Source organism: Coregonus lavaretus (assembly GCF_964263955.1).
Source record: "Coregonus lavaretus genome assembly, chromosome: 21".
Taxonomy (NCBI): domain Eukaryota; kingdom Metazoa; phylum Chordata; class Actinopteri; order Salmoniformes; family Salmonidae; genus Coregonus; species Coregonus lavaretus.
In genome coordinates this window covers 4864423-4888905 of record NC_140008.1, presented here as the reverse complement: position 1 = coordinate 4888905, position 24483 = coordinate 4864423, and the positions used below count along the sequence as shown (strand labels likewise).

Genomic DNA, 24483 nt, shown 5'->3' with positions numbered 1-24483 from the left:
TACATGTTGCGTTTATATTTTTGTTCAGTGTATAAATATTGGATTTCTCTGGTCCGAATTTCATAATCGTTTTCGTTTTCAGGCACACCTCATCTTTACTAGAGACTCTCCTCACTCAAAGCCTGCTCACTGATGTCAATACCAAAGCTGAGAATTTCGTGGAAAATAAGTATTTGGTCACCTACAAACAAGCAAGATTTCTGGCTCTCACAGACCTGTAACTTCTTCTTTAAGAGGCTCCTCTGTACTCCACTCGTTACCTGTATTAATGGCACCTGTTTGAACTTGTTATCAGTATAAAAGACACCTGTCCACAACCTCAAACAGTCACACTCCAAACTCCACTATGGCCAAGACCAAAGAGCTGTCAAAGGACACCAGAAACAAAATTGTAGACCTGCACCAGGCTGGGAAGACTGAATCTGCAATAGGTAAGCAGCTTGGTTTGAAGAAATCAACTGTGGGAGCAATTATTAGGAAATGGAAGACATACAAGACCACTGATAATCTCCCTCGATCTGGGGCTCCACGCAAGATCTCACCCTGTGGGGTCAAAATGATCACAAGAACGGTGAGTAAAAATCCCAGAACCACACGGGGGGACCTAGTGAATGACCTGCAGAGAGCTGGGACCAAAGTAACAAAGCCTACCATCAGTAACACACTACGCCGCCAGGGACTCAAATCCGCAGTGCCAGACGTGTCCCCCTGCTTAAGCCAGTACATGTCCAGGCCCGTCTGAAGTTTGCTAGAGTGCATTTGGATGATCCAGAAGAGGATTGGGAGAATGTCATATGGTCAGATGAAACCAAAATATAACTTTTTGGTAAAAACTCAACTCGTCATGTTTGGAGGACAAAGAATGCTGAGTTGCATCCAAAGAACACCATACCTACTGTGAAGCATGGGGGTGGAAACATCATGCTTTGGGGCTGTTTTTCTGCAAAGGGACCAGGACGACTGATCCGTGTAAAGGAAAGAATGAATGGGGCCATGTATCGTGAGATTTTGAGTGAAAACCTCCTTCCATCAGCAAGGGCATTGAAGATGAAACGTGGCTGGGTCTTTCAGCATGACAATGATCCCAAACACACCGCCCGGGCAACGAAGGAGTGGCTTCGTAAGAAGCATTTCAAGGTCCTGGAGTGGCCTAGCCAGTCTCCAGATCTCAACCCCATAGAAAATCTTTGGAGGGAGTTGAAAGTCCGTGTTGCCCAGCGACAGCCCCAAAACATCACTGCTCTAGAGGAGATCTGCATAGAGGAATGGGCCAAAATACCAGCAACAGTGTGTGAAAACCTTGTGAAGACTTACAGAAAACGTTTGACCTGTGTCATTGCCAACAAAGGGTATATAACAAAGTATTGAGAAACTTTTGTTATTGTTGTTATTTTTTTTCCTCATTTTGTCTGTCATAGTTGACGTGTACCTATGATGAAAATTACAGGCCTCTCTCATCTTTTTAAGTGGGAGAACTTGCACAATTGGTGGCTGACTAAATACTTTTTTTCCCAACTGTACATACACCTTAGACAAATACATTTAAACTCAGTTTTTCACAATTCTTGACATTTAATCCTAGTAAAAATGTCCTGTCTTAGGTCAGTTAGGATCACCACATTATTTTAAGAATGTGAAATGTCAGAATAATAGTAGAGAGAATGATTTATTTCAGCTTTATTTATTTCATCACATTCCCAGTGGGTCATAAGTTTACATACACTCAATGAGTATTTGGTAGTATTGCCTTTAAATTGTTTAACTTGGGTCAAACGTTTCGGGTAGCCTTCCACAAGCTTTCCACAATAAGATGGGTGAATTTTGGGCCACTCCTCCTGACAGAGCTGGTGTAACTGAGTCAGGTTTGTAGGCCTCCTTGCTCGCACACGCCTTTTCAGTTCTGCACACACATTTTCTATAGGATTGAGGTCAGAGCTTTGTGATGGCCACTCCAATACCTTGACTTTGTTGTCCTTAAGCCATTTTGCCACAACTTTGGAAGTATGCTTGGGGTCATTGTCCATTTGGAAGACTCATTTGCAACCAAGCTTTAACTTCCTGACTGATGTCTTGAGATGTTGCTACAATATAGCCACGTAATTTTCCTTCCTCATGATGCCATCTATTTTGTGAAGTGCACCAGTCCCTCCTGCAGCGAAGCACCCCCACAGCATGATGCTGCCACCCCTGTGCTTCACAGTTGGGATGGTGTTCTTTGGCTTGCAAGCGACCCCCTTTTTCCTCCAAACATAACGATGGTCATTATGGCCAAACAGTTCTATTTTTGTTTCATCAGACCAGAGGACATTTCTCCAAAAAGTACGATCTTTGTCCCCATGTGCAGTTGCAAACCGTAGTCTGGCTTTTTTATGGCGGTTTTGGAGCAGTGGCTTCTTCCTTATTGAGTGGCCTTTCAGGTTATGTCGATATAGGACTCGTTTTACTGTGGATATAGATACTTTTGTACCTGTTTCCTCCAGCATCTTCACAAGGTCCTTTGCTGTTCTGGGATTGATTTGCACTTTCCACACCAAAGTACGTTCATCTCTAGGAGACAGAACGCGTCTCCTTCCTGAGCGGTATGACGGCTGCGTGGTCCCATGGTGTTTATACTTGCGTACTATTGTTTGTACAGATGAACGTGGTACCTTCAGGCGTTTGGAAATTGCTCCCAAGGATGAACCAGACTTGTGGAGGTCTACAATATTTGGCTGATTTCTTTAGATTTTCCCATGATGTCAAGCAAAGAGGCACTGAATTTGAAGGTAGGCCTTGAAATACATCCACAGGTACACCTCCAATTGACTCAAATTATGTCAATTAGCCTATCAGAAGCTTCTAAAGCCATGACATCATTTTCTTCATGCTGTTTAAAGGCACAGCCAATTTAGCGTACGGACTCGTGAGAGGCGAAGGTCGAGAGCCATGCGTCCTCCGAAACACGACCCGCCAAGCCGCACTGCTTCTTGACACACTGCTCGCTTAACCCAGAAGCACCAATGTGTCGGAGGAAACGCCGTACAGCTGGCGACCTGAAGTCAGTGTGCACTGCGCCCGGCCGCCACAAGGAGTCGCTAGAGCGCAATGGGACAAGGACATTCCAGCCGGCCAAACCCTCCCCTAACCCGGACGACGCTGGGCCAATTGAGCGCCGTCTCATGGGTCTCCCGGTCGCGGCCGGCTGCGACACAGCCCGGGATCGAACCCGGATCTGTAGTGACGCCTCTAGCACTGCGATGCAGTGCCTTAGACCGCTGCGCCACTCGGGAGGCCCGTAATAGGGAATTATTTTATTTTTTCATAATTAATTAGGTGGTACATTACCTTTAGCTATACAGAATATCTCACCACCGTGCGTTTCCATCTCCTCCTCTCTCTCCTGTATTCCTTTCTCCAGCGTGCAGACGGGCTGTCAACAGTTTAGTGAAATATGTTTCTTTGCGAAAACATGTTATTATTGTTATTGTTATTGTGGTCCTCTGTAGCTCAGCTGGTAGAGCACGGCGCTTGTAACGCCAAGGTAGTGGGTTCGATTCCCGGGACCACCCATACACAAAATAAAATTACGCATGCATGACTGTAAGTCGCTTTGGATAAATATTATTATTATTATTTTTATCGATGTTCCCGAACAGATTTCACTTGGTTTCCCAAATGAAGCACTGGGTAGCTGTAGGAACAGGATCGGAGAACCCCGTGGCGTACAGAGTTTGGGCGGAATACTGTATCCCCTGTCACGCAGCGAGAACATGCTCCTCGAACAGTGGATGACGTGTGGAGTGAAATAAGTGGTAGCTTAGTGGGTAAGAGCGTTGTGCCAGTAACCGAAAGGTCGCTGGTTCTAATCCCCGAGCCAACTAGGTGAAAAATCTGCCGATGTTCCCTTAAGCAAGGCACTTAACCCTAATTGCTCCTGTAAGTCGCTCTGGATAAGAGCGTCTGCTAAATGACTAAAATGTATGTAAGTGTTCTTATATTTATTTCTCAGCTGCTCATATTAATCACAGCTCCGCTATAAAACCGAAGTAGCCTACCAGGTATCATTGAAAAACGGACCGGTGGGAAAGCGCAAGGCCTCCGTTCGCCATTGGAGTGACATGCCCCTGTTCCTGGGCATGTCCATAATGGGCCATTCTACATCAAAACAAATTCGACATATTAGTAAAGACAAGATTAAATTGAGAATAGTCTGATGGGTGAAAATATGATCACTTGATGAGAGAACAGCTGTGCAGCCTGAGGCAAGGAACAGAGCGCAAGCTTTTTTTTGCGACTTTCTGAAATCATCAACAGCCTGTAGTCACATCATGCAGCCCAGATATGTTTTGATTTCTAAGACATTCTAAGGTTTGTATCATTAACAACTAAAGTTGCCAAATAACTCTAATACATAGCGCACTTGCTCCGGAATGGGAAAAATATCCTTTCTATTTTATTCAGCTAATTTCTATTATATTCTTCTTACTATAACATCATCTAATATAAAATTATGGCACGGGACTTATAAGCATATCTTGTCAGCTAAATGAACAAGCCTACAGCCTATGGCATGGAGCATAGCCAGATAAAATACAGTGCATGTCAGTGCTGAATGTGGATGTGGTGCAGGAATCAGGCGCAGGACACAGAGGCTTCGTCCAACAGACTTTAGTAAGGACACGAAAACAAACGGGCCTCAAAAAGAGCCCGGAGGCAAGTGAAATTACGCACACACTGCGTAAAACACAAAGTACCAAAAATAGCGCGCACACAAGTGCGGAAACTCTCTCCAAAACAATGGAGGAAACTAACTCAGCATCCGCTGACCGGAGAACAATTACACACAACACATGACTAAAACAACGAGAACTTATAGGACACATAATAAACACTAAACGGAAACAGGTGTACCAATAAGACAAAACCAAACAAACATCGAAAACATACAACGGTGGCAGCTAGTACTCCGGGGACGACGACCGCCGAAGCCTGCCCGAACAAGGAGGAGGAGCAGCCTCGGCCGAAACCGTGACAGTACCCCCCCGACCCCGGCCTCGGGGACGGCCAGGAGGACGCGGAGCAGGGCGCGTGGGGTGACCACGGTGGAACTCAGTCAGAAGAGACAGGTCTAAGATGTCCCTCCTCGGCACCCAGCACCGTTCCTCCGGACCGTACCCCTCCCACTCCACGAGATATTGGAGACCCCCCATCCGACGTCTCGAATCCAAGATGGACCGAACTGTGTACGCCGGAGCCCCCTCGATGTCCAGTGGGGGCGGAGGAGTCTCTCCTATCTCACAGTCCTGGAGTGGACCAGCTACCACCGGCCTGAGAAGAGACACATGGAACGAGGGGTTAACATGATAATCAATAGGCAGTTGTAACCTGTAACACACCTCGTTCAACCTCCTCAGGACTTTAAAAGGCCCCACAAACCGCCGACCCAGCTTCCGGCAGGGCAGGCGGAGGGGTAGGTTTCTGGTCGAGAGCCAGACTCGATCTCCAGGTGCGTACACCGGCCCCTCACTGCGGTGGAGATCGGCGCTCGCCTTGTGTCGACGGATGGCCCGCTGCAGATGGACGTGTGCAGTGTTCCACGCCTCCTCCGAGCGCCGCACCCACTCATCCACCGCAGGGGCCTCGATCTGGCTCTGATGCCATGGTGCCAGAGCCGGCTGGTACCCTAACACACATTGGAAAGGGGTTAGGTTGGTGGAGGAGTGGCGGAGAGAGTTCTGTGCCATCTCTGCCCAGGCTGCCCGAACAAGGAGGAGGAGCAGCCTCGGCCGAAACCGTGACAGTGCTAACTGTGCCACTAGAGATCCCGGTTCGAATCCAGGCTCTGTCGCAGCCGGCCGCGACCGGGAGACCCATGGGGCGGCGCGCAATTGGCCCAGCGTCGTCCAGGGTAGGGGAGGGAATGGCCGGCAGGGATGTAGCTCAGTTGATAGAGCATGGCGTTTGCAACGCCAGGGTTGTGGGTTCGATTCCCACGGGGGGCCAGTATAAAAAAAATATGTATTCACTAACTGTAAGTCGCTCTGGATAAGAGCGTCTGCTAAATGACTAAAATGTAATGTAAATGAAAGACCCCTTGACTTTTACCCATATTTTGTTACGTTACAGAATTATTCAAAAATTGATTTAAATAAAAATGTTTCCTCATCAATCTACACACAATACCTCATAATGTGTGCAGAGATGCCCAGCCCTGAGAGGGTGGAGAGGAGGATCTGATGGTTCACGGTGTCGAAGGCAGCAGATAGGTCTAGGAGGATGAGAACAGAGGAGAGAGAGTTAGCTTTGGCAGAGCGGAGAGCCTCCGTGACACAGAGAAGAGCAGTCTCAGTTGAGTGACCCATCTTGAAGCCTGACTGGTTAGGGTCAAGAAGAATGTTCTGAGAGAGATAACGAGAGAGTTGAACAGAAACGGTACGCTTAAGTGTTTTGGAAAGAAATTAAAGAAGGGATACCGGTCTTAAGTTTGACGTCAGAGTGTTGGTTTCTTGAGGAGGGGAGCGACTCGGGCCATTTTGAAGTCAGAGAGGACGTAGCCAGTGCTCAGGGAAAGAGTTGATGAGGGAGGTGAGGAATGGGAGAAGGTGGAAAATAGTTTCCTAGGGTTAGAGGCAGAAGCTTGAGTGTTAGAAAGTGGCTTTAGCAGCGGATACAGAGGAAGAGAAGGTAGAGAGGAGGGAGTGAAAGGATGACAGGTCCTTCGGATGTTTCTCTATATTTATCTTTCCTCCATTTTTGCTCGGCTGCCCACAACCTTGTTCTGTAAACTCACAATGAGTCACAAGGCCACGGAGCAGGAGGGGAGGGCTTAGCCGGCCGGGAGGAAAGGGGACAGACAGTGCGAGTCATAGGATGCGGAAAGGGAGGAGAGTAGGGTTGAAGAGACAGATTCAGGAGGGATAAGGATTTAGCAGAAGGGAGAGATGATAGGATAGAAGAGGAGAAAGTAGATGGAGTTGGATGGATTGCGACGGCGCATGACCATCTGGGTAGGGGCTGAGTGGCTACGGTTGGAGGAAAGGAAGACAGAAAAGGAAACTAAGTAGTGATCAGAGACCTGGAGGGAGGTTGCAGAGGTTAGTAGGAGAATAGTCTCTAGTAAAGATGAGGTCAAGCGCATTGCCTGCCTTGTGAGTTGGAGGGGATTGGGAAAGAGTGAGGTCAAGAGTCAAGGAAGGGAAAGAGAGAGTTGGAAAGAAATGAATCAAAGGCAGACGTCGGGAGGTTGAAGTCGCCAAGTACGAAGAGCGGTGAGCCATCGTCAGGAAATGAGCTTATCAAGGTGTCAAGCTCATTGAGGAACTCGCCAAGGGCACCTGGTCGGTGATAGATGACAACAACGTTAAGCTTGAGTGGACAAGTGACAGTGACAACATGGAATTCAAATGAGGAGATGGACAGGTGAGATGGAAAGGTGAGAGAGGGAGAAAATAGAAAATCTCCAGTTAGGAGAAATTAGTAGACCTGTGCCATCACCGTGACGACCAGATTCTCTTTGACTGCTCGTAGGGTACACTAAATTAGAGGGGGGGGGCGCGTCTGTAAAACCTACAGGGAGAAGAGCCAACAGGTATATAAAACACACCACATAGTTGACAAAGCTACAAAAGAGCAAAGATGGTATCATCAGAAAATAACGAAGTAAGATCCTGAAGTGAGATAGTCTTCCTCTCTTTCTTTCCTCCAACAACTCAGCAGAAATTATTTGTTTCGGCGACAACAACGCTGCTTGACAACACCGCTGCTTGACAACACCGCTGCTTGACAACACCACATAGCAAAGTCCCCGCAGCAATGTTCCAACATCTAGTGGAAAACCTTCCCAGAAGAGTGGAGGCTGTTATAGCAGCAAAGGGGGGGGACCAACTCCATATTACCGCCCATGATTTTGGAATGAGATGTTCGACGAGCAGGTGTCCACATACTTTTGGTCACGTAGTGTATTCTGCCCATACGAACGCATGTATTTTAGGCCATATAAAGAACAGCTATGCATGATGTAATGAAAAGGATAAAACAGACACAACATTGTTTCTCATTCTTTAATAAAAGACCCAGAAACAGAAATGGGCAACAGGCTGTGCAGCTGGCTTCGCTGTTTCCCCGCCAAATAGGCCTACAAGGAAACTCGACGGATCTCAACGACGTTGAGTGCGCGAGGGGGTCTGTGCGCTGCGTAGCACACACACACACCTCTCAAAACATCAGGGTTGTAGATTGTTTATGCAAGCTGTGTGTTATGAAGGTTGAATCATAGCTTTGACTTCTCTCTCTCTAGTTGATCAGGTTGAATCATAGCTTTGACCTCTCTCTCTCTAGTTGATAAGGTTGAATCATAGCTTTCTTCTCTCTCTCTAGTTGATAAGGTTGAATCATAGCTTTGACTTCTCTCTCTCTAGTTGATAAGGTTGAATCATAGCTTTGACTTCTCTCTCTCTAGTTGATGTGGTTTAATTATAGCTTTAAACTCTCTCTACTTGATGAGGGGAGACTGAAACCGGAGAGTGTGACTCAGTCCCACCACTACTTTACCTTCTCGATACTTCTTAGATAAACACACAGTCCTACTGTCACGACCTCCGCCGAAGCTGCCTCCCCTCCTTGTTCGGGCAGGTTTCGGCGTTCGTCGTCACCGGCTTACTAGCTGCTGCCGATCCATTTATCATCACTCCACTTGTCTTGTCTAATTAATCACACACATTGTATAAGTGTTCCCTCTGCTTCCTTGTCTGTGTGGGTGATTTGTTTGTAGTGAGCTGTGTGTAGCTCGGTTGAGCTACCCTTACCTTGTTGTTGCCAGGGTAGATATTTCCCCTGTGCCTGAGTTTTGTTGTCGCATGCTTGCGCAACTGTTTATCGACGGAATAAACTCTTTGGATGCATATTACTCTCCTGAGCCTGACTCCTTCTATCACACCTACTCAAATACTTTAGGCTACAAGCCTGCCTACCTCTGGATGGGATGGGGTGGGGTGGGAATAGCAACAGGAAAGTAGATATATAATAATATATATATTATATATATAGATATATAATAGCCATCATTGGGGTGGGAATAGCCACAGGAAAGTAGAATAGCTACGAATCATAGATGCTGGGCTGCGTGTGTATGCATCTTTTCTTTGAAGCCTGTGGAGTTGATAAGGTAGCTGTCCTCTCCAGGCTGTGGAGTTGATAAGGTAACACTTGATTTGGATAGTCCATCTGTAGATGTTCTACGACTAACCTTAACCCTTATCCTAACCCTTATTCTAATCCTTATCCTAACCCTTATTCTAATCCTTAATCCTTATCCTTATCCTAACCTTAATCCTTATCCTAACCCTTATTCTAATCCTTATCCTAACCCTTATTCTAATCCTTATCCTAACCATAACCGTAGCAAGCAGTTGCTGATCAACAGATAGATGAAAAATCCGGACTATCCAAATAAAGTGTGACCGTTAGTAATCCACTGGGGGTCTAGAAGGCCAGGGGAGGCAGCGGCCCTAGATAAACCAGTGTGTCCTCCTCCTCCTCTAGATAAACCAGTGTGTCCTCCTCCTCCTCCTCCTCTAGATAAACCAGTGTGTCCTCCTCCTCCTCCTCCTCTAGATAAACCAGTGTGTCCTCCTCCTCCTCCTCCTCTAGATAAACCAGTGAGTCCTCTTCCTCCTCCTCCTCTAGATAAACCAGTGTGTCCTCCTCCTCCTCCTCCTCTAGATAAACCAGTGTGTCCTCCTCCTCCTCCTCCTCCTCTAGATAAACCAGTGTGTCCTCCTCCTCCTCCTCCTCTAGATAAACCAGTGTGTCCTCCTCCTCCTCCTCCTCTAGATAAACCAGTGTGTCCTCTTCCTCCTCCTCCTCCTCTAGATAAACCAGTGATACTTTAGTTGTGTTTGATACTTTCGTTGTGTTTGATACTTTAACAGTGTTTGGTACTTTAACATTGTTTGATACTTTAACAGTGTTTGATACTTTAGTTGTGTTTGATACTTTAGTTGTGTTTGATATTTTAACAGTGTGTGATACCTTAACAGTGTTTGAAACTTTAGTTGTGTTTGATACTTTAACAGTGTTTGATACTTAACAGTTTTTGATACTTTAACAGTGTTTGATACTTTAGTTGTGTTTGATACTTTAACAGTGTTTGATACTTTAGTTGTGTTTGATACTTTAACAGTGTTTGATACTTTAGTTGTGTTTGATACTTTAGTTGTGTTTGATACTTTAACAGTGTTTGGTACTTTAGTTGTGTTTGATACTTTAACAGTGTTTGATACATTAGTTGTGTTTGATACTTTAACTGTGTTTGATACTTTAACAGTGTTTGATACATTAGTTTGATACTTTAACAGTGTTTGATACTTTAGTTGTGTTTGATACTTTAGTTGTGTTTGATACTTTAGTTGTGTTTGATACTTTAACTGGGTTTGATACTTTAACAGTGTTTGATACTTTTGTTAAAGTATCAAACACTACTAAAGTATCAAACACTGTTAAAGTATCAAACACAACTAAAGTATCAAACACTGTTAAAGTATCAAACACAACTGTGTTTGATACTTTAGTAGTGTTTGATACTTTAACAGTATTTGATACTTTAACAGTGTTTGATACTTTAGTTGTGTTTGATACTTTAACTGGGTTTGATACTTTAACAGTGTTTGATACTTTAACAGTGTTTGATACTTTAACTGTGTTTGATACTTTAGTAGTGTTTTTTACTTTAACAGTATTTGATACTTTAAAAGTGTTTGATACTTTAGTTGTGTTTGATACTTTAACAATGTTTGATACTTTAGTAGTGTTTGATACTTTAACAGTATTTGATACTTTAACAGTGTTTGATACTTTAACAGTGTTTGATACTTTAACAGTGTTTGGTACTTTAACATTGTTTGATACTTTAACAGTGTTTGGTACTTTAGTTGTGTTTGATAAAGCAGATACTTTAACAGTGTTTGATACTTTAGTTGTGTTTGATACTTTAACAGTGTTTGATACTTTAGTTGTGTTTGATACTTTAACAGAGTTTGATACTTTAGTTGTGTTTGATACTTTAACAGTGTTTGATACTTTAGTTGTGTTTGATACTTTAACAGTATTTGATACTTTAACAGTGTTTGATACTTTAACAGTATTTGATATTTTAACAGTGTTTGATACTTTAGTTGTGTTTGATACTTTAACAGAGTTTGATACTTTAGTTGTGTTTGATACTTTAACAGTGTTTGATACTTTAGTAGTGTTTGATACTTTAACAGTGTTTGATACTTTAGTAGTGTTTGATACTTTAACAGAGTTTGATACTTTAGTTGTGTTTGATACTTTAACAGTGTTTGATACTTTAGTTGTGTTTGATAAAGCAGATACTTTAACAGTGTTTGATACTTTAGTTGTGTTTGATACTTTAACAGTGTTTGATACTTTAGTTGTGTTTGATACTTTAACAGAGTTTGATACTTTAGTTGTGTTTGATACTTTAACAGTGTTTGATACTTTAGTTGTGTTTGATACTTTAACAGTATTTGATACTTTAACAGTGTTTGATACTTTAACAGTATTTGATACTTTAACAGTGTTTGATACTTTAGTTGTGTTTGATACTTTAACAGAGTTTGATACTTTAGTTGTGTTTGATACTTTAACAGTGTTTGATACTTTAATAGTGTTTGATACTTTAACAGTGTTTGATACTTTAGTAGTGTTTGATACTTTAACAGTATTTGATACTTTAACAGTGTTTGATACTTTAGTTGTGTTTGATACTTTAACTGGGTTTGATACTTTAACAGTGTTTGATACTTTAACAGTGTTTGATACTTTAACTGTGTTTGATACTTTAGTAGTGTTTTTTACTTTAACAGTATTTGATACTTTAAAAGTGTTTGATACTTTAGTTGTGTTTGATACTTTAACAATGTTTGATACTTTAGTAGTGTTTGATACTTTAACAGTATTTGATACTTTAACAGTGTTTGATACTTTAACAGTGTTTGATACTTTAACAGTGTTTGGTACTTTAACATTGTTTGATACTTTAACAGTGTTTGGTACTTTAGTTGTGTTTGATAAAGCAGATACTTTAACAGTGTTTGATACTTTAGTTGTGTTTGATACTTTAACAGTGTTTGATACTTTAGTTGTGTTTGATACTTTAACAGAGTTTGATACTTTAGTTGTGTTTGATACTTTAACAGTGTTTGATACTTTAGTTGTGTTTGATACTTTAACAGTATTTGATACTTTAACAGTGTTTGATACTTTAGTTGTGTTTGATACTTTAACTGGGTTTGATACTTTAGTTGTGTTTGATACTTTAACAGTGTTTGATACTTTAGTTGTGTTTGATACTTTAACAGTGTTTGATACTTTAGTTGTGTTTGATACTTTAACAGTATTTGAAACTTTAACAGTGTTTGATACTTTAGTTGTGTTTGATACTTTAACAGTGTTTGATACTTTAGTTGTGTTTGATACTTTAACAGTGTTTGATACTTTAACTGGGTTTGATACTTTAGTTGTGTTTGATACTTTAACAGTGTTTGATACTTTAGTTGTGTTTGATACTTTAGTTGTGTTTGATACTTTAACTGGGTTTGATACTTTAACAGTGTTTGATACTTTTGTTAAAGTATCAAACACTACTAAAGTATCAAACACTGTTAAAGTATCAAACACAACTAAAGTATCAAACACTGTTACAGTATCAAACACAACTGTGTTTGATACTTTAGTAGTGTTTGATACTTTAACAGTGTTTGATACTTTAGTAGTGTTTGATACTTTAACAATATTTGATACTTTAACAGTGTTTGATACTTTAGTTGTGTTTGATACTTTAACTGGGTTTGATACTTTAACAGTGTTTGATACTTTAACAGTGTTTGATACTTTAACTGTGTTTGATACTTTAGTAGTGTTTTTTACTTTAACAGTATTTGATACTTTAAAAGTGTTTGATACTTTAGTTGTGTTTGATACTTTAACAATGTTTGATACTTTAGTAGTGTTTGATACTTTAACAGTATTTGATACTTTAACAGTGTTTGATACTTTAACAGTGTTTGATACTTTAACAGTGTTTGGTACTTTAACATTGTTTAATACTTTAACAGTGTTTGGTACTTTAGTTGTGTTTGATAAAGCAGATACTTTAACAGTGTTTGATACTTTAGTTGTGTTTGATACTTTAACAGTGTTTGATACTTTAGTTGTGTTTGATACTTTAACAGAGTTTGATACTTTAGTTGTGTTTGATACTTTAACAGTGTTTGATACTTTAGTTGTGTTTGATACTTTAACAGTATTTGATACTTTAACAGTGTTTGATACTTTAGTTGTGTTTGATACTTTAACAGTGTTTGATACTTTAGTTGTGTTTGATACTTTAACAGTGTTTGATACTTTAGTTGTGTTTGATACTTTAACAGTGTTTGATACTTTAGTAGTGTTTGATACTTTAGTTGTGTTTGATACTTTAACAGTGTTTGATACTTTAGTTGCGTTTGATACTTTAGTTGTGTTTGAGACTTTAACAGTGTTTGGTACTTTAACATTGTTTGATACTTTAACAGTGTTTGGTACTTTAGTTGTGTTTGATACTTTAACAGTGTTTGATACATTAGTTGTGTTTGATACTTTAACTGGGTTTGATACTTTAACAGTGTTTGATACATTAGTTTGATACTTTAACAATGTTTGATACTTTAGTAGTGTTTGATACTTTAACAGTGTTTGATACTTTAGTTGTGTTTGATACTTTAACAGTGTTTGATACTTTAACTGGGTTTGATACTTTAGTTGTGTTTGATACTTTAACAGTGTTTGATACTTTAGTAGTGTTTGATACTTTAGTTGTGTTTGATACTTTAACAGTGTTTGATACTTTAGTTGCGTTTGATACTTTAGTTGTGTTTGAGACTTTAACAGTGTTTGGTACTTTAACATTGTTTGATACTTTAACAGTGTTTGGTACTTTAGTTGTGTTTGATACTTTAACAGTGTTTGATACATTAGTTGTGTTTGATACTTTAACTGGGTTTGATACTTTAACAGTGTTTGATACATTAGTTTGATACTTTAACAATGTTTGATACTTTAGTAGTGTTTGATACTTTAGTTGTGTTTGATACTTTAAGTGTTTGATACTTTAGTTGTGTTTGATACTTTAACAGTGTTTGATACTTTAGTTGTGTTTGATACTTTAGTTGTGTTTGATACTTTAACTGGGTTTGATACTTTAACAGTGTTTGATACTTTTGTTAAAGTATCAAACACTACTAAAGTATCAAACAATGTTAAAGTATCAAACACAACTAAAGTATCAAACACTGTTAAAGTATCAAACACAACTGTGTTTGATACTTTAGTTGTGTTTGATACTTTAACAGTGTTTGATACTTTAGTAGTGTTTGATACTTTAACAGTATTTTATACTTTAACAGTGTTTGATACTTTAGTTGTGTTTGATACTTTAACTGGGTTTGATACTTTAACAGTGTTTGATACTTTAACAGTATTTTATACTTTAACTGGGTTTGATACTTTAGTTGTGTTTGATACTTTAACAGTGTTTGATACTTTAGTAGTGTTTTTTACTTTAACATTATTTTATACTTTAACAGTGTTTGATACTTTAGTTGTGTTTGATACTTTAACAATGTTTGATACTTTAGTAGTGTTTGATACTTTAACAGTATTTGATACTTTAACAGTGTTTGATACTTTAGTTGTGTTTGATACTTTAACAGTGTTTGGTACTTTAACATTGTTTGATACTTTAACAGTGTTTGGTACTTTAGTTGTGTTTGATAAACCAGATACTTTAACAGTGTTTGATACTTTAGTAGTGTTTGATACTTTAGTTGTGTTTGATACTTTAACAGTGTTTGATACTTTAGTTGTGTTTGATACTTTAACAGTGTTTGATACTTTAACAGTGTTTGATACTTTAGTTGTGTTTGATACTTTAGTTGTGTTTGATACTTTAGTTGTGTTTGATACTTTAGTTGTGTTTGATACTTTAACAGTGTTTGATACTTTAGTTGTGTTTGATACTTTAACAGTATTTGATACTTTAACAGTGTTTGATACTTTAGTTGTGTTTGATACTTTAACAGTGTTTGATACTTTAACAGTGTTTGATACTTTAACTGGGTTTGATACTTTAACTGGGTTTGATACTTTAACTGGGTTTGATACTTTAACAGTGTTTGATACTTTAGTAGTGTTTGATACTTTAACAGTATTTGATACTTTAACAGTGTTTGATACTTTAGTTGTGTTTGATACTTTAACAATGTTTGGTACTTTAGTTGTGTTTGATACTTTAACAGTGTTTGATACTTTAGTAGTGTTTGATACTTTAACATTATTTGATACTTTAACAGTGTTTGATACTTTTAACAGTGTTTGATACTTTAGTTGTGTTTGATACTTTAGTTGTGTTTGATACTTTAGTTGTGTTTGATACTTTAACAGTGTTTGATACTTTAACAGTGTTTGGTACTTTAACTGTACAAGTATAAACCTTGCCCACCCGGCCTGCTAAAGGAAACACTCATTTTGTTTTGTCTCAATGGCTTGACTGACAACTGAACCCTAAGCAGGCTGAGGAGAGGAGGAGGAGGAAGTAGTGGTGGGGAGTCGACTCCAAAATAATCGATTCCTCGACTCCTTGCCCGTCAACTCCCATTTCTGGGTGTCAAGTGACTCCTAAAATTCAGTATTTTTGCAACGGAGGAAACTAGTTGCTTTAGTCTACTTCGAGAACACAAACTCTCGCATCTTTCACAGCAAAGAACGAGCGAACTAGTGAGAGAGAGAGAGAGAGAGAGAGAGAGAGGGGAGGGGCACAGACAGGCATAGGTAGGCATGTTGTGCATCGGTAATCAAAATATGTAAAGGCTATATCAGTGCTGTTTCAGATTATCATTCAGGTAATTATTGAATCAGATTTAAACCTACAGGACGGTAGCTCTCCAGGAACAGGGTTGGAGTTAAACCTACAGGAGGATTGCTCTCCAAATCAAATCAAATCAAATTTTATTGGTCACATGCGCCGAATACAACAGGTGCAGACATTACAGTGAAATGCTTACTTACAGCCCTTAACCAACAGTGCATTTATTTTAAACAAAAAAAGTAAGAATAAAACAACAACAAAAAAAGTGTTGAGAAAAAAAAGAGCAGAAGTAAAATAAAGTGACAGTAGGGAGGCTATATATACAGGGGGGTACCGTTGCAGAGTCAATGTGCGGGGGCACCGGCTAGTTGAGGTAGTTGAGGTAATATGTACATGTGGGTAGAGTTAAAGTGACTATGCATAAATACTTAACAGAGTAGCTGCAGCGTAAAAAGGATGGGGTGGGGGGGCAGTGCAAATAGTCCGGGTAGCCATGATTAGCTGTTTAGGAGTCTTATGGCTTGGGGGTAGAAGCTGTTGAGAAGTCTTTTGGACCTAGACTTGGCACTCCGGTACCACTTGCCGTGCGGTAGCAGAGAGAACAGTCTATGACTAGGGTGGCTGGAGTCTTTGACAATTTTGAGGGCTTTCCTCTGACACCGCCTGGTATAGAGGTCCTGGATGGCAGGAAGCTTGGCCCCAGTGATGTACTGTGCCGTACGCACTACCCTCTGTAGTGCCTTGCGGTCGGAAGCCAAGCAGTTGCCATACCAGGCGGTGATGCAACCAGTCAGGATGCTCTCGATGGTGCAGCTGTAGAATTTTTTGAGGATCTGAGGACCCATGCCAAATCTTTTCAGTCTCCTGAGGGGGAATAGGCTTTGTCGTGCCCTCTTCACGACTGTCTTGGTGTGTTTGGACCATGATAGTTTGTTGGTGATATGGACACCAAGGAACTTGAAGCTCTCAACCTGTTCCACTACAGCCCCGTCGATGAGAACAGGGTTGGAGTTAAACCTACAGGAGGGTTGCTCTCCAGGAACAGGGTTGGAGTTAAACCTACAGGAGGGTTGCTCTCCAGGAACAGGGTTGGAGTTAAACCTACAGGAGGGTTGCTCTCCAGGAACAGGGTTGGAGTTAAACCTACGTGTGTGTTCATCCATTTCAGCGTGTTTTGGGAGTCGAGCAAGCGTCGACTCCTTCGACTCCAACCACAGGAGACCGAGTCGACTCCTACGACTCCAACCACAGGAGTCCGAGCCGACTCCTACGACTCCAACCACAGGAGTCCGAGCCGACTCCTACGACTCCAACCACAGGAGTCCGAGCCGACTCCTACGACTCCAACCACAGGAGTCCGAGCCGACTCCTACGACTCCAACCACAGGAGTCCGAGCCGACTCCTACGACTCCAACCACAGGAGTCCGAGCCGACTCCTACGACTCCAACCACATGAGTCCGAGCCGACTCCTACGACTCCAATCACAGGAGTCCGAGTCGACTCCTACAACTCCAACCACAGGAGTCCGAGTCGACTCCTACGACTCCAACCACAGGAGTCCGAGCCGACTCCTACGACTCCAACCACAGGAGTCCGAGCCGACTCCTACGACTCCAACCACAGGAGTCCGAGCCGACTCCTACGACTCCAACCACAGGAGCCAGAGTGGACTCCAGAAATCCTGGATTCGTACCACTAGGAGGAAGGAGGACAAATACAGTAAAAAAGAGAGAGAGTGTTGCTCAGTGTGTTTGTGTGTGCACTTTGTGTGTACTTTGTGTGTGTGTGCACTTTGTGTGTGTGTGTGTGCGCACTTTGTGTGTGTGTGTGTGTGTGTGTGTGTGTGTGTGCTCCGTGGCAGCGACAGACTTGGAGAGGAGGGAAAGAGTGAGAGGAAGGGTGAGAGAGAGTTGACTAACGGGGGAGGAATGTAGGTGGCATGTGGTGGTGCGGCAGAGGACGTGGGGGCGGGAGGGAGAGAGAGAGGTGATCGTGTTCAGACGGGCTAGAGCACACGGAAGGGGATTCCCACTGGACTCTCACTGCCCTGGGTCACGTTTCAAACACACAACTAGCAAAACAGACTTAGTAGAACCACGTTTCAAACACAAGACGTAGGTAGAAAACTTAAACTTGGATTTGAGATGCAGGCTAAACATCAGTTAAACAGACATGAGATTCCACTTTCTCTTGATAAATATGGTTTGATTTATGAAATGTTGTTGATTCAGGGTGGTGCTGTTGACATGTTATCTGTAATGTTTACTAGCTAGTGATAAACCAGCTTCATGTTTACTAGCTAGTGATAAACCAGCTTCATGTTTACTAGCTATGTTTTATACAAAAGATTAACACATTTTCATGACTCTCTCCCCCCCCCCCCCCCCCCCCCCCCCCCCCTCTCTCTCCCCCCTCTCTCCACCAGGCGACAGACAGTAACCAGTACCCCGTGTTGGATTGAGCTGCACCTCAACGGCCCCCTCCAGTGGCTTGATAAAGTACTGACACAGATGGGCTCCCCCAGCATTCGCTGTTCTAGTGTCTCCTAAATACACACAACACAGGCGCGCAGACACACACACACCACACCACGACACACACACACACCACACCACACCACAACACACACACACACCACACCACACCACGACACACATACACACACCACACCACACCACGACATACACACACCACACCACGACACACACACACACAAAATAAGGAAAGTAGAGGTTCTCTAAAGTAAGAGGGAGTGTCAGAGATAAGCACTTAATTCAACAGGCCTTATCATTTCAAGCCCTGGATACGCGACCATTGGGATCTGTCATGATTACACACATCACAGCAACACTCACCCTCACCGTGGGACCCCATGCAGAGATAAGCACTTCATTTCACCTCACACACCCCGTTCACACTGTTAAACGTCCTGGACAGTCATTCTAAAAAAGTACCTTTTCTCTCACGGCCAACTACCGGGAAGTAGCCCTCCTTGACTGACAGCTCTTTGAAACGCCTTGTGTCAAGCAACTTGGGTGCAGTGAACAGTGTGGCAGTAATATCGTCTCAAGCTAATGTGGTGTTACACAAAGGCAACTCGAACAACATTTTAAAGTGCATCCATGTCAAACATGTTTTATATGTCTCCCATTTGGCATGTCTCTTGTAATGCGGTTCACAGCAGCACTGACGGATGTGTTGACTTGACAACTGCGTCAGAGTTTTGAACGACCTTTCACACCCCCCACCTTTTTGTTCCGTGCTGGCTGAAGACCTAGCTAGCCAGTAACTAGCTAACACCAGACACAGATGAAAGGGGAAAACATAAGTATCTTTGCCATAAATTAAAAGGTTAATCTTAGTATTATATATGCTGACACCCTACAGTCCGTTTGTGGCACCAGTAGAGTAGCTGTCTAGTTATATAAACCACACCCCTCTGCAAACACGGCTTCTCCGATGTTGGTTACAGGGCGGTTATTATTTAAATTAGTTAAGAGAATATCTTGTTACCATTGGTGTATTAAAATGACATTTAAGGAGATGTCACCTTTTAATAATGAATCCAAGTGTTTGACATGGAGGGGAGGGGACCAGTAAACTTTATGATCAGTGTAGAAGCAACAGTCATTGTTCATACTTTGGTCATCACACTTTGATCTGGTTTCCTTCAAATATCATCACATTTCATGAAGAACATGATTTGGACTGTTCGTGACATTTTAAAGCACTTCTCAACAGTAGCGTTTAGTGTATGATGTCGATTTGATGGTGGTTTTTAACTTTTGTACTTTGGCGTTTTTGTGGTAGTGCTCAACAGCCATAGCACGCTAGTTAATGAATTCATAATCATGCCTCTACATGGGTGAGTCAGTCCATTACCTGGTGAGTTCTAGTCATTGTTCAGAGGGTTGAGTGCTGGACTGAGGTGGACAGTGCTGGACTGAGGTGGACAGTGCTGGACTGAGGTGGACAGTGCTGGACTGAGGTGGACAGAGGTGGACAGTGCTGGACTGAGGTGGACTGAGGTGGACAGTACTGGACTGAGGTGGACAGAGGTGGACTGAGGTGGACAGTACTGGACTGAGGTGGACAGAGGTGGACAGTGCTGGACTGAGGTGGACAGTGCTGGACAGAGGTGGACAGTGCTGGACTGAGGTGGACAGAGGTGGACAGAGGTGGACAGTACTGGACTGAGGTGGACAGTGATGGACTGAGGTGGACAGAGGTGGACAGTGCTGGACTGAGGTGGACAGCTCTTACAGTTTATTAACATTTGTTTTTATAAGCTCATACAAGTAATGAGCTGAAAACTGAAGTGGCATTTGGTTTTACTCAGATGCAATAATGAATCAGTTTAATTGGTGCATGATGCACTATATTACATTGTCAGCCATAATGAATCAGTTTAATTGGTGCATGATGCACTATATTAGGTTGTCAGCCATAATGCTCTGTGTATAATATGCATGTGTTGTTTATTTCAAGGTACCAACTAAGCACTTTGTCCTCCAGGCTTGTTAACCGTAACGCATTGCAGGCATCTATTTTAATCTATTATCATCTATTTTCATCTGTTTGTCATCAAATGGTCTATTTTAATCCACATTATGGTCTATTTTAATATAGGTAATGGTCTATTTTAATCCACAATATGGTCTATTTTAATATATTTTAATACAGATTATGGTCTATTTTAAACCAGATTATGGTCTATTTTAATACAGGTAATGGTCTATTTTAATCCACATTATGGTCTATTTTAATCTATTTTAATACAAATTATGGTCTATTGTAATACAGGTAATGGTCTATTTTAATCCAGATGATGGTCTATTTTAATACAGAATGGTCTATTTTAATACAGATTATGGTATTTTAATACAGATAATGGTTTATTTTAATACAGATTATGGTCTATTTCACAGAGTATGATCTACTTTGGTACAGATTATGGTCTATTTTAATACAGATTATGGTCTATTTTAATACAGATTATGGTCTATTTTAATACAGATTATGGTCTATTTTAATACAGATTATGGTCTATTTTAATACAGATTAGTCTATTTTAATACAGAATGGTCTATTTTAATACAGATAATGGTTTATTTTAATACAGATTATGGTCTATTTCACAGAGTATGGTCTATTTTGGTACAGATTATGGTCTATTTTGGTACAGATTATGGTCTATTTTAATACAGATTATGGTCTATTTTAATACAGATTATGGTCTATTTTAATACAGGTAATGGTCTATTTTAATACAGATTATAGTCTATTTTAATACAGAATGGTCTATTTTAATACAGATAATGGTTTATTTTAATACAGATTATGGTCTATTTCACAGAGTATGGTCTATTTTGGTACATATTATGGTCTATTTTGGTACAGATTATGGTCTATTTTAATACAAATTATGGTCTATTTTAATACAGATTATGGTCTATTTTAATACAGGTAATGGTCTATTTTAATACAGATTATGGTATATTTTAATATATATAATGGTTTATTTTAATATAGATTATGGTCTATTTCACAGAGTATGATCTACTTTGGTACAGATTATGGTCTATTTTAATACAGATTATGGCCTATTTTAATACAGGTAATGGTCTATTTTAAAACAGATTATGGTATATTTTACAGATGATGGTCTATTTTAATACAGATTATGGTATATTTTAATTTATTTTAATACAGATTATGGTCTATTTTAATACAGATTATGGTCTATTTTAATACAGTTAACGGTCTATTTTAATACAGTTAACGGTCTATTTTAATACAGATTATGGTATATTTTAAAGGTAGGTGTAAATGCTGGCAGCTTTAGAGGTGTATCTTATTGTTATTGGTGTCATTGTGGTTACTGGGTCTTCTCCCTCCTAGTACAGGGGTGTCATTATGGTTACTGGGTCTTCTCCCTCCTAGTACAGGGGTGTCATTATGGTTACTGGGTCTTCTCCCTCCTAGTACAGGGGTGTCATTATGGTTACTGGGTCTTCTCCCTCCTAGTACAGGGGTGTCATTATGGTTACTGGGTCTTCTCCCTCCTAGTACAGGGGTGTCATTATGGTTACTGGGTCTTCTCCCTCCTAGTACAGGGGTGTCATTATGGTTACTGGGTCTTCTCCCTCCTAGTACAGGGGTGTCATTATAGTTACTGGGTCTTCTCCCTCCTAGTACAGGGGTGTCATTATGGTTACTGGGTCTTCAACCTCCTCCTAGTACAGGGGTGTCATTATGGTTACTGGGTCTTCTCCCTCCTAGTACAGGGGTGTCATTATGGTTACTGGGTCTTCTCCCTCCTAGTACAGGGGTGTCATTATGGTTACTGGGTCTTCTCCCTCCTAGTACAGGGGTGTCATTATGGTTACTGGGTCTTCAACCTCCTCCTAGTACAGGGGTGTCATTATGGTTACTGGGTCTTCTCCCTCCTAGTACAGGGGTGTCATTATGGTTACTGGGTCTTCTCCCTCCTAGTACAGGGGTGTCATTATGGTTACTGGGTCTTCTCCCTCCTAGTACAGGGGTGTCATTATGGTTACTGGGTCTTCAACCTCCTCCTAGTACAGGGGTGTCATTATGGTTACTGGGTCTTCTCCCTCCTAGTACAGGGGTGTCATTATGGTTACTGGGTCTTCTCCCTCCTAGTACAGGGGTGTCATTTTGGTCTGGTTTCCTAGTCCCAGATGAAGCCTGCTCCGGGGTGAAGTTTCCCCTCCCCCAATCCTAGTTATTAGTGGGGAAATACAAAAATGACCCCAGATCAGTGTCTAGGGTTAACCACCCTACTCCAGCCCTAGGGTTAACCACCCTACTCCAGCCCTATGGTTAACCACCCTACTCCAGCCCTAGGGTTAACCACCCTACTCCAGCCCTAGGGTTAACCACCCTACTCCAGCCCTAGGGTTAACCACCCTACTACAGCCCTAGGGTTAACCACCCTACTCCAGCCCTAGGGTTAACCACCCTACTCCAGCCCTAGGGTTAACCACCCTACTCCAGCCCTAGGGTTAACCACCCTACTCCAGCCCTAGGGTTAACCACCCTACTCCAGCCCTAGGGTTAACCACCCTACTCCAGCCCTAGGGTTAACCACCCTACTCCAGCCCTAGGGTTAACCACCCTACTCCAGCCCTAGGGTTAACCACCCTACTCCAGCCCTAGGGTTAACCACCCTACTACAGCCCTAGGGTTAACCACCCTACTCCAGCCCTAGGGTTAACCACCCTACTCCAGCCCTAGGGTTAACCACCCTACTCCAGCCCTAGGGTTAACCACCCTACTCCAGCCGAGTCCTGTCTAGGGTTAACCACCCTACTCCAGCCCTAGGGTTAACCACCCTACTCCAGCCCTAGGGTTAACCACCCTACTCCAGCCCTAGGGTTAACCACCCTACTCCAGCCGAGTCCTCTCTAGGGTTAACCACCCTACTCCAGCCGAGTCCTGTCTAGGGTTAACCACCCTACTCCAGCCGAGTCCTGGATTTAAAAAAAATGGAGATATTCCATTAAGTCCAGGACTAGGCTTAACGTGGGTCTGGGAAACTGACTCGTTTTAGAGTTAGGACGTCTTCAAGAGGATCCGGGTCCTCCATTTCAAAGCGGTTCTATGGTGAAACACTACATAACAGTAGTCCATTGGTTCTCTCCAGAAGAATAGAGAAACTGTTTGAAATGACTGAGGTATTGACTGTCTTAGTATCAGTACTTACTGTGCCTTCGGGAAGTATTCAAACCCCTTGACTTTTTCCACATTTTGTTTTACGTTACAGCCTTATTCTAAAATTGATTAAATTGTTTCCCCCCCTCAATCTATACACAATCCCCCATAATGACAAAGCAAAAACAGGTTTTTAGAAATTTTTGCTAATTTATTAAAAATAAAATAAAAGGTCTGAATACATAAGTATTCAGACCCTTTACTCAGTACTTTGTTGAAGCACCTTTGGCAGCAATTACAGCCTTGTGTCTTCTTGGGTATGATGCTACAAGCTTGGCACACCTGTATTTGGGGAGTTTCTCCCATTCTTCTCTGCAGATCCTCTCAAGCTCTGTCAGGTTGGATGGGGAGCGTCGCTGCACAGCTATTTTCAGGTCTCTCCAGAGATGTTTGTTCGGGTTCAAGTCTGGGCTCTGGCTGGGCCACTCAAGGACATTCAGAGACTTGTCCCAAAGCCACTCCTGTGTTGTCTTGGCTGTGTGCTTACGGTCGTTGTCCTGTTGGAAGGTGAACCTTCACCCCAGTCTGAAGTCCTGAGCGCTCTGGAGCAGGTTTTCATCAAGGATCTCTCTGTACTTTGCTCCGTTCATCTTTGCCTCGATCCTGACTAGTCTCCCAGTTCCTGCCGCTGAAAAACATCTTCACAGCATGATGCTGCCATCACCATGCTTCACCGTAGGGATGGTGACAGGTTTCCTCCAGACGTGAAGCTTGGCATTCAGGCCAAAGAGTTCAATCTTGTTTTTATCAGACCAGAGAATCTTGTTTCTCATGGTCTGAGTCTTTAGGTGCCTTTTGGTAAACTCCAAGCAGGTGCCTTTTACTGAGGAGTGGCTTCCGTCTGGCCACTCTACCATA

The 24483-nt window shown here is 41.7% G+C and overlaps 1 protein-coding gene across 1 annotated transcript in view; it reads left to right on the top strand.

The window, feature by feature from the left end:
- smad3b (SMAD family member 3b) overlaps positions 1 to 18437 on the top strand; it is a gene marked incomplete at both ends in the record, with an annotated part of 65599 nt that extends 47162 nt beyond the window's left edge. Inside the window, 2 exons of the mRNA XM_084185688.1 lie at positions 17055 to 17577; positions 18314 to 18437. Of these exons, the coding sequence (XP_084041814.1) occupies positions 17055 to 17577; positions 18314 to 18437 (647 nt within the window). The remainder of the gene's footprint in view (positions 1 to 17054; positions 17578 to 18313) is intronic.
- Positions 18438 to 24483: the final 6046 nt, after the last annotated feature.